The 23,165-nt window shown below is 40.6% G+C and overlaps 1 protein-coding gene across 3 annotated transcripts; it reads left to right on the top strand.

Moving 5' to 3' along the window:
• Nucleotides 1–8,159: 8,159 nt before the first annotated feature.
• LOC147899904 (pentatricopeptide repeat-containing protein At5g27110-like) lies at nt 8,160–18,591 on the top strand. 3 transcript variants are annotated; one of them, XM_087377188.1, is made up of 5 exons: nt 8,160–8,770; nt 10,303–10,395; nt 10,510–10,882; nt 11,040–13,519; nt 18,540–18,591. In XM_087377188.1, exon 4 carries the CDS (start codon nt 11,113–11,115, stop codon nt 13,285–13,287), a length of 2,175 nt encoding a protein of 724 aa, XP_087233314.1. In that variant the 5' UTR covers nt 8,160–8,770; nt 10,303–10,395; nt 10,510–10,882; nt 11,040–11,112; the 3' UTR covers nt 13,288–13,519; nt 18,540–18,591. The 3 variants fall into 3 exon arrangements, with proteins under 3 accessions (XP_087233314.1, XP_087233313.1, XP_087233312.1); XM_087377187.1 differs by having other exon boundaries at nt 10,510–13,283; nt 13,414–13,519; XM_087377186.1 differs by having other exon boundaries at nt 10,510–13,519.
• The last annotated feature ends 4,574 nt before the right edge of the window (nt 18,592–23,165 follow it).

Below are 23,165 nucleotides of genomic sequence, written 5' to 3'. Positions count from 1 at the left end.
CAAGTAGAAGGCATAAATGCAAAAGTAGGGGAGAAAGATGCACTTGCAATTCTCCTTAAAAGCATGCCTACAGAGTATAGTGCATTGACAACCACTTTGAAGAATTTTCCAAATCCAAAGTTTGAGGAATGTGTATTCTCTCTTCTTGAAAAAGAAAGAGAGTTGAAGGCATTGACATCAACATCGACATCTACATGCAACAACTATAATGAAGAACAAGCACTATTCAGTAAAACATCAACAAAGTGCTACCATTGTGGAAGGATGTGTCACTATCAAAGTGATTGCAGATTGAAGAACAAACCAAAGTGTCACCATTGCAAGAAGCTGGGACACAAGGAAGAAGATTGCAGATTGAAGAACCAGCAGTCAACTACACAGCATCATCATCAAGCCATGAGCCAAAAGGTGACATCAATGGAATGTATTGAGAAACAAAAACCTTGCCAACCTTGCCTATATTTTGTAAATCAAACCTGACCACCTGAGAGTAGCCATGTAAGCACCCAGGGGAGGATTCGATCTTGTAACTCACATCTGACCACCTTGCAGTAGCCAAAGGATCATGGCACCAAGGGGAGGTGTTGAGAGTTCTAGTGCCATGAGCACATGTAGTGCAAAGGTATGAGTAAAGGGCAAGCTGCCACATGGCATGGAGGAGATATCCCACACGTGAGCAAGCATATGGATGTAAGTACCTTCACCTCTATAAAAGGGAGGTTCATTCAATCAAGCACTTTGCACTATCTCAAGATTCTCTTTATGAGTCCAAGCTAATCTATCTTGGAACCTAATTGACTTGAGTTATAGATCATGATCACTCTTAGGATTTATCCACCTTAGATAAGTGTTGTCAATAGAGTAGATTAGGGTCTTAGGAGAGCTCGATCCATGCGCTTTAGCTAATAGGTTGCTATAGGCTGTGGAGTGTATGGAGACACCAATGTTTCTACGTTGCTAGTCTTTATAGCGAGACGTATTTATAGTTCATATGTCGAAATGGTTTTCTTTCATCTCTTATGTTGCGCACGATGTACAGAGTACGTAATGCATTGTTGCTTTTGCGAAGTTGTACTTAATGCATTGTTGCATTTGCGAAGTACTTAATGCATCGTTGCATTTGTGAAGTTGTACTTGTGAATTGGTTTTGCTTGTATGCATATGTTTTGAAAACATGCAATAGGGTATGAGAGAAGTTGCTTAACAATTGCTTTGATTGCCATGATTCTATTAAAATGTTGTACAATTTGTGCACAAAGAAAGAGAGTATGTTGCAAAAACTGTGCAATGAAGGAAGAGAGTAGGTCACAGATACTGTGCTGAAAAGATGGCTTCTATAAGCGTACCATGAACGTGTGTAGTATGTTTTGGGTTTTATAGGAAGTCACTAAAGTATGGCAAGTAATTGTGTTATAGCATGCTATTTGAGGAGGACATGTTAAAAAATTTACATTTCGAAACATATTCTCGCCATAAATTTTTTGGCAACAATGTAATAAATTTTTGCCTAGAATGTGTGGCGATAAAAGATTTCGATAAGGCATGCGTTTAGACTATAGCGCATGTCTTAGTACATGGAGTGACATTTTAGGTACACCATATGTGTGAAGTTGGATTGAAGTGTAAATGGAGTAATGTAGTTGAAGCATATGAAAATGTGCACTAGAATCAATGTCATGCTATTTTTTCCTGTTGGCATTCTATCATACACTGCATGTGTCATTCTTCAAATTTGAGTTCCAAAATTCTCTATGACTATGTTGTTGGTAACATTTTTGTGAATTCGCTACTATGAGTATGCAAAATGTATTTCCAATTTAGAATCAAGTAATTGAAGTGTTACCAATAATTCGTCTACAATGTGCTATGTGAAAACAATATATTATGTGAAAACAAAATTCTCTACAAGGACTACATTGTTGGTAACACTTTTGTGAATTTGCTACGAGTATGCAAAATGTATTTTCAATTTAGAATCAAGTAATTGAAGTGTTACCAATAATTCGTCTAAATGTGCTATGTGAAAACAATATATTATGAGTAAAGTTTAATTAGAAAACATGTCTGCATTTTTTCCTTATAAGCAAAGTACAACGGTGTACTTAAACTATGGACCAACACAACTATGGACCAACACAACATTCACAATAATTTTAAATGTTTGCACCTTTAATTTTCTTAAATTACTAAAGCATCCGGTAAGTTAAAATTCATGGAAGTCGCATGAGTATTAAATCTGCATGCTCAGTTTAATTATTACTGTACAAATGGAATGTACAAATGGAATGCCACACGGGCAACAATCACAATAAGTTATTACCATTATTAAGTCGTCTGCATCCTCGTCGTTAGCAATAATCAATTCGTCCATCTAATGGATTGAGCTCTTGAGTCTTATAACTGTCATTGCAACTGTCGCCAATGGAAGATAATTCACTTGGCCTTTATTTAGAAGATCCTTACATTCCCCCTTGTAGTTACAAATGTTTGTTGTCAGAATAAACATTAGATCAACCACTTACATCGTTCGATCCTAGTGGAAGGATCAAAAAACAAGGTGAAATCAGCATTCCCCCCATCATTACGAGTGTTTCTACTACATACATAAAAGTTGGTTATCCTAATACAATCACCAACGCTGAGGGTCTTAACGAAATCCATGTAATACACCTCACTGATCGCGAGGGTGGTACAGCCACTCCCCTCTCTATCAATTAGATCTAGCTTCAAACTCTTAGGGTAACCAACATTCCATAAAGGCCATGTGTTGTACTTGTTGAAAACTCTACTTTTGAATATTCCATTTTTGACGAACAAGTCAATTTCATCGATCGATAGGGGCCTATCAATTGGAGAGTACTCACTCTCAACACTTGCCTAGTCGAATGGTTCTTCGGACAAGATTTTTGGATATTTTACATCCTTTGGAGCCTCTAATTTAATCCTATTGTCATCTCTCTCATCGACATTCTAGAAGTAGCGCTTCACAGATGACTTGTCAATGGTTACCATAGCACAGTGACTCTGCGTCAGTGTCATCGAGGGCAATGGCTTCACTTGCGGTGTGAAAATTTTGCGATTCTGCGAAAGGAAATGTAATTGTAAATGTTTCGCCATAGAATAGTTTTTTATAACTTTAAAGTTTATGCTATAAGACTACTATTTCAGGATGCAATTTCATAATTTGAATTTTAAGATACTTCTCATGCAACACCACAAACCAAACAAAAAATTAAGAAATGTAAGAAAAGATTATTTTAGCTTTCAAACTTAAAGATACTCACCACACAACATCATATTACAAAGGTAAAAGTATTAAATACCAAAGAAGATATTTGAAGCTTACACTATTCACATGCCATAATGGCAAGGTCTGTCTCCCTTCCATTAAGTTTCGTGGTCCATGTGAGGATATGTACAAAATGTAACAATCAATCAGAAGTACTTACTTCAATGTGTGCTAATTGTACAGGTGCATGTGCGTACTCATAAACTCTAAAAAACCTAATGCCCTTGCAGTTTCGTAGTACTAGGGCTTTGTTATAGTCTTGTTTCTTGTTTTCATACGCTTCATCGCCTTCTTCTTGAGTTCCTTCTTTCTAAATTTGATGGACTTTGAGTTAGAGGATTCATAAGAAGATGAGAATTTTTGAGGCATTTTCACAAGCAATTGCTACACGCTACAATTTGATTTCGACACTTCATGTTGAACTCCTAAGTTGATAAGCCCATGTGAACTCACTGGAGTAGTTGCTCACCACACTCACAAAGCCTCAACAAACGCAACTGCATGACAATACTAAGTTCTAATGTTACTATTGTTACACGAATGCTTTCACTATGTATGGTATAATGAGTCCCTCATCAAATGTCTAATGTAGTCTATGTGAAGAGACCATTCTATGCGTCCTTCATTTGATGTATGAATTTCATGAATCCTAAGTATGATTTACCATGTAGGAAAAGCATGGAGCAGCTACGTGCAATTAATTCAAGCTTTCCATGAATGAAAGAAGGCATGGATGCATGCACAACATAGGTGCCAACCGCCGATGGATCTGAAATTCAAAACATTTGAGTTACAACCTAATGTTACGAAGAGGTTACGAAGGAATTGCTAATAAAAGACTTGATGATAAATTAGGTCTGCCATGCCGAGCAACTGCTTCAGGCAAAAAAAGAGGGTACAAACATGTACACCATCGGTTGCTTGCTGCCAAAGCCACAAAAAAAGATTTAAAAAACCTAATTGAAACACACACCAAAAGCAACATAGAAGCAAATAGTTTTATTGTAACGATATTCAACATTGGTGACATAGTTTTACCTCAACCTATGTGACATAGCTAGGTCCCCACCCATCAATAATACTAAAGTGAATGAACTAAAGTCAGGAATTTCAATCACTCTAGTAGTACTAACTGAAACCCTTGTGACACGGTTGGCTTCCTATCATGTGCAAAAATGGTAAGTTATAGCAGGGTTAAAATAGCAACATCAAATTGAGGTTCATGTACTTGATCGCTACATATCCCCCTTACTAAGAAATAGAAATAGATAGCTGCATTTGTAGCAAGTGGGTCTATTGGACCAGTTCATATTCAACACTAATAAGACCATCACCTCAACCTAATGGTCATACTAAAGTAGGGAATGTTTAAATTAATATTAAAGATATCAATTGTACGATAATAAAATAATAACAGAAGCATGCGTATTTAGGCCAAATTCGTAAGTGTAGTAAAGGAATGGAGGTAGCTTAAGAACCACAGCAGTGTGATTAAACCAAAAAGGCTATAGTTCAAAATATGAATTGGGTATCTAAACATGTGTATCGGAGTCATATTAGAACATATACTAAAGAAATGAAGCAAGTTATCATTGTTTTTTACTCCCCAAAAATTTATGTTACTCCATTTTCCATCGATAAAATGAAAACATCAGTTACGCTTAATTTATTAAACACTATAGTTCGGACTCTTATTATTTCGAATCAGAAATACCACTAAATGTATCCTACAGCTCAACAATTACTACCATTAAACAAATTATTTATTAATCATTACAAGTTTTCTTGTAATTCCACATTTACATAATTGCTTATTGTTGATTAAAATCATTGGCACTCAACATAGTTGTAGCCATAAAAAATAATGTACAATGCCAACTCCTTTAGTTGATAGTAGACAACTCTAACAAGGTCCTACGGTAGGAGCTCAACAAACTCATGTCTAATCAAATTGCAAGGGAATCGGAGATACAAAAGACTTAGAACGATACCAATGGTCACCAGAGATTGGTGTAGTTCATAACCGAAGGTAAGAAGGCTCTCTGTCAGAGCCAAAAGGGTACAGACTCACATTGTGACAAGAACTGTCAATACTTTGAACTATTTCCTCTATTTTAATCCTTTTCTTAAAACTTCTCACAATTAATTAGAGACATGAGCAATGGCAGGAACTCAGCATACTTGTGTCTAATCAAATTCCAAGGGAATGGGAGATACAGAAGACTTTTAACGATCCGAATGGTCTACATACTATCTCAGAGACCATTATGTAGGAAGAGAATGGGAGATGCAGAGGACTTAAAACCTATGGAACAGGAAAGACCTGTGGAATCTGAATCTATGCTAACATCAAGTGTTGCAAGCTTTTTTATGTTAACCGCTGCTATCAACAATGTCCAACAAATGTGTTCTCTCCCTAATAAATTCACTTAAAATGAAATTCCCATTAATGCTAAAATTCTGCCCAAGTCTATGGTTACTATACACTAGAGATTTTTGCTATTAAACATATGAAACATAAGATCTTATTAAATCAACTTTAAATTTATGTATGGCCTTCACTAACTTGGTCACTAACTAGGTTAAAATTTTCCAACCCAAGCACAAGAAAATCACAATTCCGTAAGAAATAGTCTCGCAAAAGTATTAATACAAAAGTGAACCTCATAAGCATAGACAAACTGGTTACCAATTACAGTTCACTAAATTCTAATACTTGAAACTCGTACTCTCCTTTTGTACATTTTATGCAAAATAATTAAACACTACATGCTATTTCATTTTAGTAATTTATGATTTCAAAATTAAAACCCATCAATGGTTGAACAGTTATGAAGCTTCAAACTTTGAAAGAGGAAACGTAAGTTCCATTTCTACATATTTTTCGTGATAACTAAACATTTCATGTTTGTGGAATTGAGTAATATATCATTTTACTCTCACAAAGGCATATAAAAGTACATAAACTTATCGTGGGATTTGACATAAAAGTAGACCAACTCTAAAGAGCATTCACAGTTCCTATTACAATCCCAAATTGTAATGTGGAACACAATGATCAACAACATCCTTTTCTATAAGAATGACCTTCTTGAGTAAGGCGATCAAAGTTGTCTAAACATAATAATGAACACCATCTTCTGATAATGCAGAATGTCGGGCCTTCCAAACAGTATCTTCCAAGTGTCTTGGAAGATATCAACATGACACCATAGGCAAGCATGCACCAACTTTTCCAATGGTCTTACGGACAAAACACAATTACCAATCAATAAATCACTGATAGAATGACACTTCATAAATAAATGTGGTCCACACACCCCGCACACGCACAAACTAGACAATCGAGCAAACTCTTCATTTTTCTGAAACCCACCATTGCCTACTAAGCCGCGCTCCTGTTCTGAGAACAACAAAGGCTTGACAACAAAGCACAAATACACCACAGTGTGAAAGATTGCTTTCCTCTGGCTTGCAGAATGGAAAGCTCGCAGGAAGGTAGAGGGCAAGGTTAAGGCTCAACATTGGAAAGAAAAACGTCAAGATCTTGGTGGAGAGAAACCAAGCCTTGTTGGGGTTAATAATCACAAAATGCAAAGTAGGACTCCAAGATGCAACACTGATTCAAAATTCATACGCAGAACTTCGCTTGCCAAAATAAAAGAATCACCTTCCACATATTCTGCCATGTCCATTTCACAAGTGCTCCCCATGCTAGTCCAAGCGCTTTCTTTCGAAGTATGTGTCATCCACTACTACGATTACAAGATAGAGATACAAACCTAGTGCATGCATGCAACCTTTTAGAAGCAATTGGAGATCAACAAAATCCCGAAATAGCAGATCTTGAAGGCAAGCAGCTTTCCAACCAGTTCCATAACCAACCCGACCCGATTCCCTCGTTTTCACTCAATGAACCAAACATCCCAACTCATGACACGCTTCACACAGCACCACACGAACACAGACAACAAGCACTCTCGAAGGCCTACGCTCCACACCGATATGGCCACTTTCACAATCGATTCGATTCCCTCGTTGTGAACTCGTTACACGATTCAGAGAACACCACACAAACACAGACAACAAACATTGTGGAAGACCCTTTTTCTCTTCCCCTCCACACCGACATGCAAGATTAGCAACTTGCATGTCAGAGTTTTCAGGGAGTTTCAGGAAAACACCGCACAACTAGGAAGGCCTCACGCATGTTGTAGTCTCTGGGGAGTTCCAACAAAACACCGTGCAACTGAGAAAGCCTCACGACTTTGTAAGAATAGGGCAACACCACGACCGCAATCGCAGGACGAAGAGGCCAAAAACTACTCACACGTTAGCCCCAAAAGCCCTATATATCCAAACCCTAAGCTAACCTAACCCTCATAAAAACCTCGTGGTCCCGCTAACCAGCTCAATGCTGACCAACTACATGCAAAAATGCCTTTTCCTAACCCAACCTCTAAATTTCAACACGATCCTAAGACCCTTGCAAAGCCAAAAAGTCAAAAAATATACATGTCATGCATAGCGTCAATCCATGATGGCTAGCTTAAAAATCTAGTATATTCTCTCTTTCTCTCTCTGTCTCTCTCTCTCTCTCCCTCTCTTTCTCATGTAATTCAAACTTGAAATGAGAAATAACATTTAAACAAATTTGTTCAATAGATTTGTAAGTTAAAGCCCTATTTCAAACAAATATAAATAAATTATTTCATATTTTGCTTAAGACAATTTATCCCTAATATTTACCATAGCTATACGTTTCCATTCTCAACATCTCCAAAAAAGTAAGGAGTTCAGGTACACCAACTTTAAGGTTTTATATACTAAAAATAGATGTGCCCGAAGGAATTCACATGCGTTGAAGAAGGAAGCAAAGGCTGTTGAAGACCCACAACCATCCACTGAGAGATTTGCTATGAGATGCTATTTACTCATCAAGAATTCTGTCATAAGCCACAAACGATTTACACTTGAAAAGAGCTTTGCAGCCACTGTAGCATAGAGGAAATTAGGACATGCTTGCAGGATTTTGGAGAAATAATCGGGATATTCATGAAGGATTTGTCGAGAAGTGTACATTGTTCTCACAATTATAAAGCGACATTGCGCCGAAGCTATTGGATTGCCACTTTGAAGAACGTGATGCTAGGAGAATGAAGGTGTTGTGAGACTATATGCACGTACAAGTGGGGTACATGCCCACGCTGCTGAAGCGAATCTTGCAAGTGACGCAAGTGCCTGAGGACGTAACAAGAAAAAATCTCACGCTTCAGTCATGCAATAACTCTCTGTGGGCTTCCTTGCGTGTCACGAATATTGAAACCAAAAGTTTCTTTAACCATGAAGCTCTAAAGAGAAGAGTCTGTGCATGAGATGTTCTTCTACATTGCATCTTGAAGATCAGATCCGACTGATAATTTGACGTAGACATATAGCAGAGGAGTACATATGTTGTTGCATATAGCGATGGAGGAAGTGGTACTTGAACTGTACCGATTCACAAGAGAGGTTATTGTGTTGTTCATATGTTCTAGAGTTTCAAATGTAAATTTATTGAAGCATTTGAATGAAGGCATGGGTCATAACTTTCAAAATTTTGTGTCTGTAAGAAAATAGGCTCTACTCGAAACTTAAACTTTTACCAGGCTGATTGATAGCTAGGAACCTGTCTGCATTGAATTGGCCGTATTTTGGTGTAAATTTTCTGTACCAGGTCTGTTATTAGGAGAGGCTGTAATTAAGAAAGTTCATCATTGGAAATAAATTTTGTTGGGAGGCTCATGAGTGTGATGATTGGGAGAACCTGAGAAGACCAAGTCTCCAAGTTTAGGTACAAAAGCACAACACAAAATTAGCTGCGCCCCACACCATTAAAACAAAGATATGACAAGTGCAGAGCCACAACGCAGAACAAAGAGGGACACCTCAGGCATGAATAAGTCACACGAACAGAGAGCAGCGACAAATCTGTCTCGAATTGTAGGAATGGAGGATTTTGCGGACACAGAATCCGGGAGAGGCCAGAGACAGATGTCTTCGAACAAGTAGATGCAAGTATATGTGAGCTCTTTGCTGAGACTTAGGATTTGGGTTCCTCCTGAGTTATTATGAATCTTTGGCTAGTGAAGGTTTTTAAGGCAGCAGCAGAGTGATTATGCAACAATGTTTTGAAAGATAAGAAACTTGAGATTCCCTCCACAACCAATATTAAGCGTTCATAGAGCAGGGTTGATGTTGGTATGTTCCCCCAAGCTAAATGGATCGGACAAACATCGACCAAAAGGTACTGAGTGCAATACACACAAACTGGAAGCATATAATACAAGGGTGGATCAACTCCATAAGCAACGAGAAATAGATGCTGATGGAAGCGTGGGAAATATGAAACATAAGGGTTGCAATTCTCTATGGACCTATCAAAGGAGATCCCAACAGGCAATTGGCACTGTAGAATCGGACTAAATGCAATGAAAGAAGAGAGAGTGAGAGGTATGACAGCAAACTGCCATCATCCGCAGAGTTAATGTAGCCAGGAGACGATATTTGATTGCATAGGAGAGGGTAAAGCTGACATACCATTGGCTCTTTTGGAATGATTCAACTTTGAGGTTTCAAAATTCTGCATCTGTAAGAAAATAAGGTCTATCTTGAACCAAAGTGATAGGAGAAGCATATTTAATCTTTTACCAGGCTGATTGATAGCTAGGAACCTGTTTGCATTGAATTGGCTGTATTTTGGTGAGTTGTGCTGCATGGACATATCAAAGTACTCAGATTATGCAATCTATTAAACTGTTTAAATTTTACATGTAATTTTTATGTACCAGGTCTCGTCATTAGGAGGTGCTGTAATTAAGAAAGTTCATCATTGGAAGCATATTTTGTTGGGCTACTCATAAGTGTGATGATGGGGATGTCAATTGTGAGGTCTTTGGGAATCAAAAGAATAGATTGGCTACTATAGGATCAAGAAAATCTCGGTTCTTCATTCTCCATGCATTGTGTGACAGATAACTGCCTACCAGATTATTTAATCTATGTGCCGCGGGATTGTCAACTAATCCACAGCATCATCATGTACAAATCTGTTCGACAGGCTTTTGGTATGAATGTCGACCTAGATTCTTGCTGTATATTAACATCAGGTTATATGTGTTTCTTTTTTTAACCCTGCAAAGGATTTTGATTCGTGATGGAAATTTTGTGCCCCTTTGCAGTTTTAGCACTTACTGCAACGAGAGATGGCATGAGGAGCATTGAGGCCAGCAACAATTATGAATCAGAAAGGGGTTCCTTTTTCCAGGGATATTATCTACTCTCTGTTGCAGGAATGCATAAAAAAGAGAGACATGGCAGAGTGCAGGAAAGTGCATTCCCTAATGATCTCGAGTGGGCTGGAGTCAATTGCTGTTTTGGGAGACCACCTGATCCGCCTGTTTACGTCTTGTGGGAGTTTGGAGGATGCGGATCACGTCTTCAGCAAGATTGCCAGACCAAGTGTGTATACATGGAATGGAATTATTTCTGCTCATACAAAGCTTGGAGAAGGCGAGAAGGTTCTAGAATTGTACCATAGAATGCAGCAGGCAGGTATAAAGCCAGACAAAGTGACATTTCTTTCTATTTTGAAAGCCTGTAGTAACGTAGGAAACATAGATCATGGCAAAATAATACATGCTCAAATTGTGAGAAGAGGTCTCCATCAGGATGTTGTTTTGGGGAGCACTCTGATTGACATGTATGGCAGGTGTGGAACACTCGAAGATGCGTGTGTTGTTTTTAAGCAATTACCAAGCCAAGATGTGGTGTCATGGGGAGCAATGATTGCAGGACATGTGCAGCATGGACATGCTGAGGATGCTCTTGTTCTTTTTGAGAGAATGCAACAAGAGGGCATACAGGTAAACAAAGTTATATTCTTGCTTGGCTTGAAAGCATGCAGCAGCATTGGAGCCACAAGGCAGGGCAGACTGATTCATGATATAATAAATAGAAATGGATATGATGCGGACACAGTGCTTGGGAGCACTCTTGTGGACATGTACCGTGAATTTGGCAGTCTAGAGGAGGCAGGCAGAGTGTTTCATAAATTGCAACACCAAGATCTGGTGTCATGGAGTACAATGATCAGTGGATATGTGAAGAGTGGGCAAGGTCATCATGCGCTTGAACTTTATGAGACAATGCTACAGGAGGGCATAAAGCCTGACAAAGTTATTTTCCTATGTGCCTTGCAAGCCTGTGGCATCATAGGAGCCATAGGGCAGGGCATGCTTATACATGATCAGATTATCAGAAGTGGACTTGAAGCAGATTCAGTTGTTGGAAATACCCTTGTACACATGTATGGGAAATGTGGGAGCCTAGACCAGGCACACAAACTATTTGAGGAAAAACCGTATCGAGATGATGTGTCATGGGCAGCAATGATTTCAGGTTATGCTCAGCATGGGCATGGTCTTCTAGCTCTTGAACTGTTTGCAAAAATGCAACAAGAGGGGATAAAACCCAACAAATTCATGTTTTCATGCATCTTGAAAGCATGCGGTGGTGTAGGAGCCCTATTACAAGGCAGGTTAATACATGAACACATTATTCAAAATAGGCTTGATAAAGATCTCGTCATTGGAAATACACTTGTTTACATGTACGCCAAGTGCAGGAGCCTGAACGAGGCCCAAAAGATATTTGACGGACTACCAAGTCGAGATGTGGTATCATGGTGTGTGATGATAACAGGATATGTGGAGCATGGTGGTGGAATACCTGCTCTTGCACTTTTTGAGGCAATGCAACTGGAAGGAGTAAAACCAGACAAAAGCACTTTTTTGTGTATTTTAAAAGCATGTGGCAGTATGGGAGCATTAGGACAAGGTAGACTGATACATCAATTGATAATAATCAATGGGTTGGGATCAGATTGGGTGGTGGGTAGTGCCCTTGTTGACATGTATGCCAAATGTGTCAGCTTAGAAGAGGCGCACAGAGAATTTTATGAACTGATCTATCGGGATGTAGTGTCCTGGGGTGCTATGATTGCAGGATGCACTGAACATGGACATGCTGTTCTTGCTCTTGAGCTTTTTGAGAAAATGCAAGATAGCGGCATGAAGCCAGATAGGCTCATATTCCAATGCATTTTTAGAGCATATGGTGACGTAGGAGCCTTAGAAAAGGGCAGGCAGCTACACCGCAATATTATTGGAACTGAGATTGAATCAGATGCAGTCATTGGAAGCACTCTTATAGATATGTACATTAAATGTGGCAGCTTAGAGGAAGCATGTGTGGTGTTCACTAAGTTGGCCAGTCCAGATTTGGTGTCATGGGGTGCAATGATCTCTGGACATGCTCTGTATGGCAACATCAGGCTGGCTAGCAACTGCCTTAAGGATATGCAACAAGTAGGCTTGCAGCCAAATGGTGTGACTTTCATTGGTATTCTTACTGCTTGCAGTCATGCTGGCCTACTGGAGGAAGGTTGTATGCATTTTCGCTCTATGAGAGATGATTATGGCATCATACCAAACATTGTGCACTATGACTGTGTTATTGATCTTCTTGGCCGTGCAGGACATCTGAAAGAGGCTGCAGACTTACTTCAAACGATGCCAATCCTGCCAGATGTTGTAGGCTGGACGTCTTTATTTACTGGCTGCAGAGCATATGGCAACAGGGGAACCGGAAGACAATGCTTTGATCAAGTTGTCCAACTGGATCCTGATGATGCGTCAGGGTACGTCCTCATGTCCAGCATCTATGCTGATGCTCAAATGTGGCAGGATGTTGACAGAATACGAGAGCTGAAAAGGTGTGCACAAGTGTTGAAGAAGCCTGGGCGAGCCTGGATTGAAGTCAATGACAAGGTGCAAGAGTTTATCGTGCAAGGATGGATGCATCCATCCGGTGATGAGATTTTTGCCAAATTAAGGAGGTCTAACAGAAAAATGAAACAGAGAGGGCATGTGCCACAGTCACATCTGGTTACATGGTGAGATTTTTTGATGCATCTCCTTGAATCTAAATCCTATGCAGGGATCAAAAAAGAAATGCAGATAACCTGATCTTACATATAGAGCAAGAATATACTTCGACATTCACGCTTAAAGCTTGTTGAACAGATTGCAAGGTGGAAGGAATCTAGACAGAGAGTCTACATATGCTTGAGGTGGAGCACGCGGGCTCAGAGATCTAGAAGTGCTTGACATCTAGTAGGAGAACCTTTTGGTATTGTATCCTGTCCTACTTTGTGGATGGACGGAAATATAAAGTGTTGCTTCTATATTTGTCTCTGAGCATGGTCTATTTACTGGCTTGCACATCTATGCACATTAAATTAGGAAGTCTGTGATTCCACACCCCACACGCACACTATGTGATCTCCTCGGCATTGCTATCAGTCTTCCGTTGTGCGTACCCTATGTTGGGTCATTTCTAACATGGTATCAGAGCCCAAGTAGGAGGCTCACAGGTGTGGTGAAAGAAAACCCTGATTCAGAAGCTCTTGGGAATCGACTTCCACGACTGAAGGACAATGCCCTTGCGAGGAGGAGGGTGACTCAGGTGTGTTCAGAGTTCTGGTCTACTGAAAATTGAGTTTGGTTGACTTTGCTGTGTGGTATAACAGCAGAGATGTCGACCGCTATAGCCTCTTCAGTCCCTGCTCTCCCTTTCTCTTTCCCTAGTTTTCTCTCATTCACTATCCCTAACTTCGGAGAGTTTGGGAAACTGGATGGGACCAACTACCGGATCTGGAAGGTGAAGATCCGGAGTCATTTAGTGGCTTGGAAGCTATAGAAACTGACAACGGGAGTGGAGGTGAAGGCGGAGGACATGGTGGGCAGGCAAGGGAAGATACTCATGGCAGTAGACAGAGAGGAGCTCGAAGCTTGGGAAGAAAGAGATGCTCATGCCTTGGCCTTGATCATAGGGACTACGGCGGACTCCGTTCTTCCTCATATCCAGATGGCCAGTAGAGGCATGGGTCACTTTGAAGGATCTGTACGAGACGGACAACACCTCCCAGATTTTGCTTCTTCAACATCAACTCTACAATCTTGATATGGGGAAGAGGGAGATTCGGTACATAGCTACTTGACGAAGGTCAAGGTGGTGAGAGATCAACTGGCATCAGTTGGTCAGAAGGTGGACTCATGCCATTTGGCCTTGATGGTACTGAGGAGGCTGCCTTAGAGTTTCAAGAGCTTTGTTATGACTGTGATAGCAGAACAGAGGACCAATCCTCTGACGTTTGAGGAGTTGGGTCCATTTCTGCTATAGGAGGAAGCCAGGGAGAAGCTCTATAAGGACGACAAGGCCAACAAGGCGTTGCTGGCGAAGGACTCTGGCAAAGAAAAGGGCAATCCTAACGGTAGCAAGTCTAAGAAAGATGATTCTGATGACGAGGATACTTCCAAGAGGAAGTAGTAGAAGAAGAAGTGATACGCTAGGTCATTTTGCGAAGGACTGTAGAAAGAAGGCGGTGGAACAGAAAAACAAAAGGAAGGAGTTCGACTCTAATTCAGAGGGAGATACAAAGGCCAAAGTAAATGTGGTAATCGAAGAGTTGTTCCTAGTGACATCATCGGGTGTTACTGAGGTTAGATATGTTGACGGAGAAACCACAGTGAGGATGTTTGACATAGAGATGTGGGTCCTCGCCCGAGGAGTCAGATGCCTTTGTGAAGGTGAAGGACAGCATGGAGCGCTTGGTACCTTCCAGGTGTGTGGCTGTTGACACTGACACGAGGGTGGGTTCCATGGAGGGCCCTAGGGTCTCATGGTCAGATGGATGTTGTACTTTAGAAGGGGGCAGTACATGATTATACAAGCTTTTGGTGGATGCCTCGATGAGGTGGATAGTTTGCTGTCAGAGCAAGCACACAGGCAGTACGGCGCTTTGGTATGTACTTGATGTTCTGCATTTGAGCCTTTATAGCATGTTGTGGAGAGACTCTGCTCTTCATTTGTCTGAGGTGATGCGAGATTGGAAGGACTTGGTCTTCTTCGAAGGCAAAAGGGGAAGTATTGGTGCTTCTTTAAATCCTTTAAATCTCGGATGCAGGTTGCTAGAAGGTGATGGACAAAGAGTACTGAAGCCAGAAGAGTACTTGCTTGAGAACTCAGCGAGAGTTCATGGTCCAGGTTATTTGGAGATATTCATTGGTTGTAGACCTTGCCAAAGGAAGGACGGGTTAAGACAGACCCTCAGAGCATGGTGCTTGGAAGACTCCAAGTTGTTCACTCATTATGAGGGGGACAACTGGAAGATCGTGATGGTTGGATTGCTCGAGTTCGAAGGCGGAAACGTGACTAAAGGTGGTGGTGCCAGGTGTGCTACCAAAGATGGACCTGTGTACCAAAATGGTGTGCGGAAGCGGAATCAGACCTAGTGGAGCAGGTGCCACTGGATGAAAAGCCAGGAAAAGATTTTGACATCGAAAAGTTCCAGAGGACTACGACCAGGGAGTTACTGGAGCATCATCATCGACGTGTTGGCATTGGGCCTAGATGTGTCGGTGAGAGGGGGTGTTGGAATGGTCACCTCCCCATCTGTAAGCCCCCATATGAGGAGAGCATGGGGGCTGCCACATGGGCAGCACATGAGCTGCCATGTGGGCAGCTGCCAGATTATATGGGCAGGCTCGGGGCCTGCATCAAGCTTGACAGAAGGATGGAACAGCCTCTGGCTATGGTGGCCTGCTTGGCACGATGACATCAGCAAGGTGTATGGAGCTGGAGAAGAGCTTGGCAGAGGCGCAACATGGCGGGGGTTACCAGCAGCCTGGTCGGCCAGGTATAGGGCTGGTAGGGCTGGTTCCAGCCAGCCTACCATGCCTAGAAAATGGCAGGGCAGAAGGGGGCTGGATCCTGCATATATAAGAGGGCATCAGCCCTTGAAGTGAGGTCCAAAAGCCCTCGTTGTGTGGGCCAGGGGCCCTGGTTATGAGATTCCTTTTAGGGCGGTTTTACAGCAGCCTGGTCGGCCTGTTTGGGTCGGCCAGATTGAGGCTGCTGGTCGGTTTTTTGCAAGCAGGCCCTGGGCCTATAAAAGAGGGCCATTCAGTCCTCATTCAATCATCACTTGGAGCAGCCAGAAGTCAGCAAATTGGAGCAGCAGTAAGACCTACCTCGGGTCTATCTTCTGGAGGTGAAGGAGGTACATCATAGCCTGCAGGCAAAGCTGAGAAAGGGCTGCCCACCTAGGCTGGGTTCGGACAGCAAGGTGGAAGGGATCTAGACAGAGAGTCTACATATCTACATATCCTCGAGGTGGAGCATGCGGGCTCAGAGATCTAAAAGTGCTTGACATCTAGTAGGAGAACCTTTTGGTATTGTATCTTGGTCTACTTTGTGGATGGGCGGAAATATAAAGTGTTACTTCTATATTTGTCTCTGAGCATGGTCTATTTACTGGCTTGCACATCTATCCACATTAAGTTAAGAAGTCTGTGATTCCACACCCCACACGCACACTGTGTGAGCTCTTGGGCATTACTATCAGTCTTCCGTTGTGCGTACCCTCTGTTGGGTAATTTCTAACACCTCTACCTTCAGGCAAGAAGCGAGACACGAGACTTGGATTGCCTACAATCCTTATGGACCATTGAGTTTCCTCTTTAACAGATGCGTGCATGTTTAATTGCGCAGGCAGTCCTCAGCTGACAGACTCAACTCAATGGATACATAAAGGGGATGGAAAACTTTAACCATTTTGAAGCAAAGCCAGAAGATGTTCTTCTAGTGTAGTATGCTTAAGCTAAACAGAAGTTTACACACAGAAATTTTGTTTCTTGCAGTGGAAAGATCTTGCTTGTGCCAACCTTATCGGGGACCATAGCTCTTATTTAAACTCTCATCGTAGAGAAAAAATCCAAACGTTGAAACCTACTGGTAAAGCCATCCGCTTGCTTGTCAACCTCCTTGCTTTTATCTTGACCTGAATCATTTCAAGAAAATTTCCCACCACCACTATCGAACAAGGCTTGGAATAGGAGGTGGATTTGAAGGTGCCAGACCTCTAGACACGAAATGCAGTGACTTCAGCTTTCTTGGTCAGCATAACCTGGTCGGATTTACTTTTGAATAGATGGATATGCGCAGGAACACACAATATACCTGCAGATCGAGTACCTTGCTTCTTGTCCCGACGAGAGTTGACCGTGCCTTTTATTCCTTGATACTATGCCTTGTAGGCCTAGGTATAGGCAGTTAGGACATATGGTACATTTAGTACATGTACCAGTTAGTACATTAAGTACTACTAGGAGGCCCTATCCTAGGGTTTCATTATATTGGGTGTACTTTGTACTAGTTCTTTGATCCCTGCAATTTCCCCAACTCACCTAGGGGGGGAAAGGTTGCACCCAGTCTGCGTCACCATCTTCACTCTTGTGCTTGCAATATTTTCTGGTATTTTGGTAGCTTGTGGCTTGTAATCTTCCGGTCATTATGGTAGTACGGTTTGCCCTTTTTTAACAGGAAGAACAAAGATATGTGAATAGAAATGCTTCTATGGCTAGTGATCAAGCCTTTGCCACACAGCAGGGAAACAAAGGCAAGGGAAAGTTTTAGCTGTGGTAAGCCCTCTCATACACATGCTGGTCATTCCTTTGATGTATCTTCATTTGGAGAGAAGAAAAAGAAAAAGAGATGTAACTATTGCAGGAAACTTGGGCATGACATCACTGAGTGCAAAAAGAGAATTGCATCTGAAAAGGAGTTAGGTCTTGCAGTCTTTGGTGCTTCTAATACAAATGACAAGCATGAGACAACCAATTTTGCACATAATCAGCATTGGGCTTCTCTTGTTACTTGTCAGTACAATCCTTTAATTAATGATGCCTGCGTGATAGTTTTTGATGGTTTATGATGCATGGTTTTTTGATAGTGGTGCATCACTTCATGCTGGAAGTTATTGAGCTCACTTGTAGATGTACGAAAGGGGGAACAGTTACATGTGCAAATAATGCATCTTATATAGCAAAAGGCGTTGCGCAAGTTGCCATTACTTCAATATCTGGTGGTCTAGTCACTCTAGACAATGTACTATATGTACCAGGCATCCGCAAAAACCTCATATCCATTTCAGCCATAGCTACTTGTGGATATTAGGTTCTTTTATATGGTGTTAGGTGTGAAGTCTATGATGTTACACATGCCTTGATTATCGTGTTGACTTGCACATTGCTTAGAGGACTTTATAGACTTGATGCATATGACCTATGCTTGGATCATGGACTTGCAGATGCAGATACTTATGCTGTTGATGCTTCTACCATGGCAGATACTCATTTATGGCATGAGAGGTTTTGACACCTCAACTTCGGAGCTTCGGTAAAGTTGCATGAAGAAGATATGGTTGTTGATCTTTCTAAGATGCATATGCCTTCAAAGCATGTCTATGAATCATGTTTACTTGGAAAAATGCATCGTTTTGCATTTCTCAAGGATAAGAGAGTTGGTGTACCTCGCAAGTTGTATTTGATTCAGAGTGATGTTTGTGGTCTCCATGCGGGTTGCAACTATTGGAGGATTTTACTATTTTGTTACTTATATTGATGACTTTACTAGATACACTTGGATTTTTGCTTTGAAATCCAAATATGAAGTTTTGCATGTTTTAGACATTTCATTGCCTTAGTAGAGAATGAAAGTGGGCTAAAAATTACCAACATCAATACAGACAGGGGGGGTGAATACAAGTCAAAAGAATGCCTGTCAAGAGGTGAACCAGGTTATCAGAGAGGATCTCTTGCAGTTAAACACATTCAAGACCTGGTTAGCACCTACTGAGCTTTCGGTGAAAATAATATTTTGTAGAGATCATTGCTTACGAATCTTAAGGAGGGGTCATCGAATTGCAGGGCTACACCCGAGGATCTAAATGGGTCGGTTTTGAGTATCTTCATACAGGCAACATGTTGAGACAGGATGAGCAGATGGCATCCCATGCGAGAGACGGATCTGCGCTTTATTTGATATGCAAGAGACCAGACAGAGGATCACTATGCTTTCATATGTCCTCTATACTAGAGATTCGTGGACGGCACCACTGTCTTTTCAGTATTGGTTTCGGTCCACTCATAGAGTTCATGGCACATCCATACAATGGTGGTTGGGTGGCTATTGAGGCATAGAGACACAGAGATCAACTCCTATGAGAATAAAGGAGAGCACATGAGGGACCGAGAGATCCTTGTTAGAGCATGATTATTGATTTTTTCTTTGGTGACCTGAGCCAGGGACAACAGGGGATCAGACACCAGAGAGAGCATACAAAGTACTCTTAAAAATTGAAGGAAGAGAACAAAAGATATCGAATACACAGGTGAACATTGCATTCCTTTTCATGATACGTGCAATCACCTAATCCCAAAGATACAAGACCCAAAAGTAGGTAAGGAAATTGGGAACTGTGACGGTCCACACCCTTTCACATCTTGGCTGAGATCGACCACTCTTTTGTGACATATCTAGAGTCATTTTGGTCCGGTTAACATCTGGTACACTCAGTGGATAGGAATTTGGACCTAGACCTGAACCCGCCAACTTAATTTTAAGATCAATCTAGTGGAAGTTAGTAGACTCTCTTCATAATGTAAACATCACATCAATCCAAGACTATGATGGAATATAGATTGAAGAGCTTAGTGCAGTACCAAGGTTCAAATTACTCCCATACATAGCTGTCCACTAATACCCAAAAGAAAGAATTTTATTATGCAGTAAAGTAAAACAAAGCTGTAGTGCATATCATCATTATGTGAGTGTAAATATAGTGCTATCATTTTATGGCAACATGCCAGGGCTGGGGAACCCATGAAATATAAAACCATCCGTGCTATGTCATGCAAAATAAATAAATAGAATCATGCATGAATCAATATGGAGTGGACATGACATAGGCATTGGATTGCCCATCCAAGTAGATATATATCGATGAACCTCCAGCATATTTGGACTGTTCAAAACCTGTCCAGACTGCTATCTATTGTCGGACTACTTTCAGACTGTTTTGCTGAATTTTTGTTTGTTCTCCCAAGCTTTGATTTGCTGTATTTTTTGACCTTAACCACATGCCAAGTGTCAGAAAATTTTTGGTATGAAATAGTGGTATTTTGGGAACTCCTCCGGTCTCTCTTGGCTCTTTTTGGGCTCTTTTGGCTCCGTTTTGGGCTCTTTTGGCTCCAGTTTGGGCTGATTCTTTTATCCACATCTTTCATCCTTTTCATTTATCAACATAAGCATCATTGTGATCATTTTTTGTATTCGTACTTGATATTATTGATTGTGCTTTTGCACTGGACTCTTCCCAAAATTTTGTAACTAAATCAAAACTCAGGTTTGAATACAAACTAAAATCTGAATGTACATCTCATTTTCATCCAAGGATTCATCATCAAACTCAATCACAGCATCAAAAAATAATTTTGATTTATCATAATCAAATCTAGAAATTTTGTTTGTGAAACCATCTATTTGGTTCTTCTAGAACATCATCTACATCATGTTGTTCACCCACTTACTGAACTGAATTCAATTGTACCTTGCAATCTGAAATCTCAAAAATTTTCATTACTTCATGTTGCATTTCCTCAAGAGAAATAATAAAACCCATAAAAACACATTTGATCCGCATTTGAAGCTCCTCAAACTTGCCAACTGGTAGATTGCAGTGTTGCTCCCAACCAGGCTTGCATTTGGCATAGACTAAAACATACCCGAATCATATTCAAAATAAGATCCGAGTTAGTGAGATCGCTTTCCATACATTTGTCTTGGAAAACCGCAACCCACTTGAAGAAAATCCAGCATTCACAGCAACATCTAAATCAGCCTCCTGACATAGGTACCGGCTGCAAACTGCTTGCTTTTGTGGTATGTGGCTCAATGATAATGAGGGCCGAACTTGATTAGATACATCATCTTCATCTTCAAGAGAAAGTAGAAATTGAACCATCACATCATCTTCTTCACATATGTGTTTATTATCCAAGCATGACACCTCTTCCATGACATCATGCTTATCAACTTGAACAACCACCTTCGAAACATCATGATTTGAAATATTATCCACAACATTGGCATGAAACCTTTGGTTCATTTCTGGCTTTGGTGAATCATTTGTTCATTTAAGATAGGAAAAATGCTCACACTTGCACCATCTACGTACTCCTCAATATCCTTCTCTTCATCCCACATGAAAGATAATATCTGATGGTAATCCTCAACGCATGATACATATCCATCATGACAAACATTACTTTGAATTGATTCAAAATTATTGATTGCAAATGGATTAGAAATGAATCCCAAACCTTCCTTGTCGTAGGGATGTTGAAATTCTGGTTCCTCAAAAATTGCAGTTGGATTCGTCTCCTCTTGTTGCCACATGGTATCAATAGCAGACGTTGGTGCAAAAGCATAGCATGCACAAGTGTCATATGATTATGAAATGTGATCATCCTCTGGACAATAATTCTCTTTTTTATCTTTCTCCACACTTGACAATTCATTTTCTTGTTGCTCCATCTGTCTATGAAAAAATACAGAATTGATTAGCATTGCTTAATATACTTGAACTTCCTGACTTTTTAGAATTTTTGGAACTGCTTGACTATATTACTTTCGAACTGCTTGGAATTATCTTCGGGCTCTTTGAAATCGATGTCCGACTGTTCGAACTTAATGTCTAATCGGATTTGATCTGAAACATTAATTTTTTGATTATGGACATAAGTCTCTGAATGATCAACACAATTCTTACCACCATCTTCAGAATCACTGTTGGAATTAGCTTTGAAATATGAGTTGGAATTAGAATCATTATCCTCATCATGCCCATATTTGGACTGCAAATATACTCAACCCAAAGAAATCAAATTTTGCAGATCATCACGAAATATTCCAGAATTATAGATTGTTGCCCCATTTAGGACAGGTTCAGCTTCTTAAAATGCAAGAGCATGGGTTGCACCTTTGTTTGGGATGAATCTTCTCCTCAAGGCAAGCTACCTCCTCAACAATGTAGTGTATGAATATGGCAGCCCATATTCTTCCCTTGTTTAGTCCTTTCTACATGCTGCGATGAATCTTCATGGTGGTTGCATATAGCAATTGGCTGACTGCTCGCATAGGAAGAAATCGATTCCCCAATACTCGGTCTGGTGGTATGGGGGAATGCATTGATGCAACCTTTGTTTAGATTTGACATATGACAGCACACCCTGGTTGTACTTGATTTGATTTCCAATATCTAGGCAATGGCAACAATACAACATTATATTCATATTATCCATGATGAACACAAAATACCAAACAACTTTTTGAGGAAAAAATGGCCAAAATGAATCCAAAATCAGTCCCAAGATAGAGAGCATCTTGTTGAAGGTCTCCATGAGTTTGGTGCCCTTCAACTGAATTAGTCCCCCCAAGACTGCAGGCTGTGTTATCAAATGTGCTTTACTTCAGCATTTATCAACTACTAGTTATCTCTGGTTTGGAACATCTTCACCTCATGGATGCGTCACCTTTGAATACTCCAACCCAAATTCGCTCACCAACAGCCTTGTTGTTTTTTCCAAGTTGTTGTAAAGGCTTTGTGCTCGATTGCTTTGCGTTATACTGTTGGTTGCTACAATCTCATTTCTCCAAGCACGGTCCTACTAATACATTCTCTAAAGATAAGCACTACTGGCTATTTCAATTCTCTTCTACAACATTCCTTTATTCCTCATATATCAAAGCACCAACCACTTTGAGCAATCGGGATCTTTCACGCTTGGCTTCTTCTTTTTGACAGAGTTGCTTGTTCTCTTCTGCTCTCACGAGGTTGCAATCTTCATGGACGATTTTATTCCTTGCTAGCCAT

This window comes from Dipteris shenzhenensis, chromosome 7 (assembly GCF_047967505.1).
Source record: "Dipteris shenzhenensis isolate YYH24624 ecotype China chromosome 7, Dip_SZ_1.0, whole genome shotgun sequence".
Classification (NCBI taxonomy): domain Eukaryota; kingdom Viridiplantae; phylum Streptophyta; class Polypodiopsida; order Gleicheniales; family Dipteridaceae; genus Dipteris; species Dipteris shenzhenensis.
Note: the sequence above shows the minus strand (reverse complement) of the source record. Positions and strands in the feature narration are given on the sequence as shown.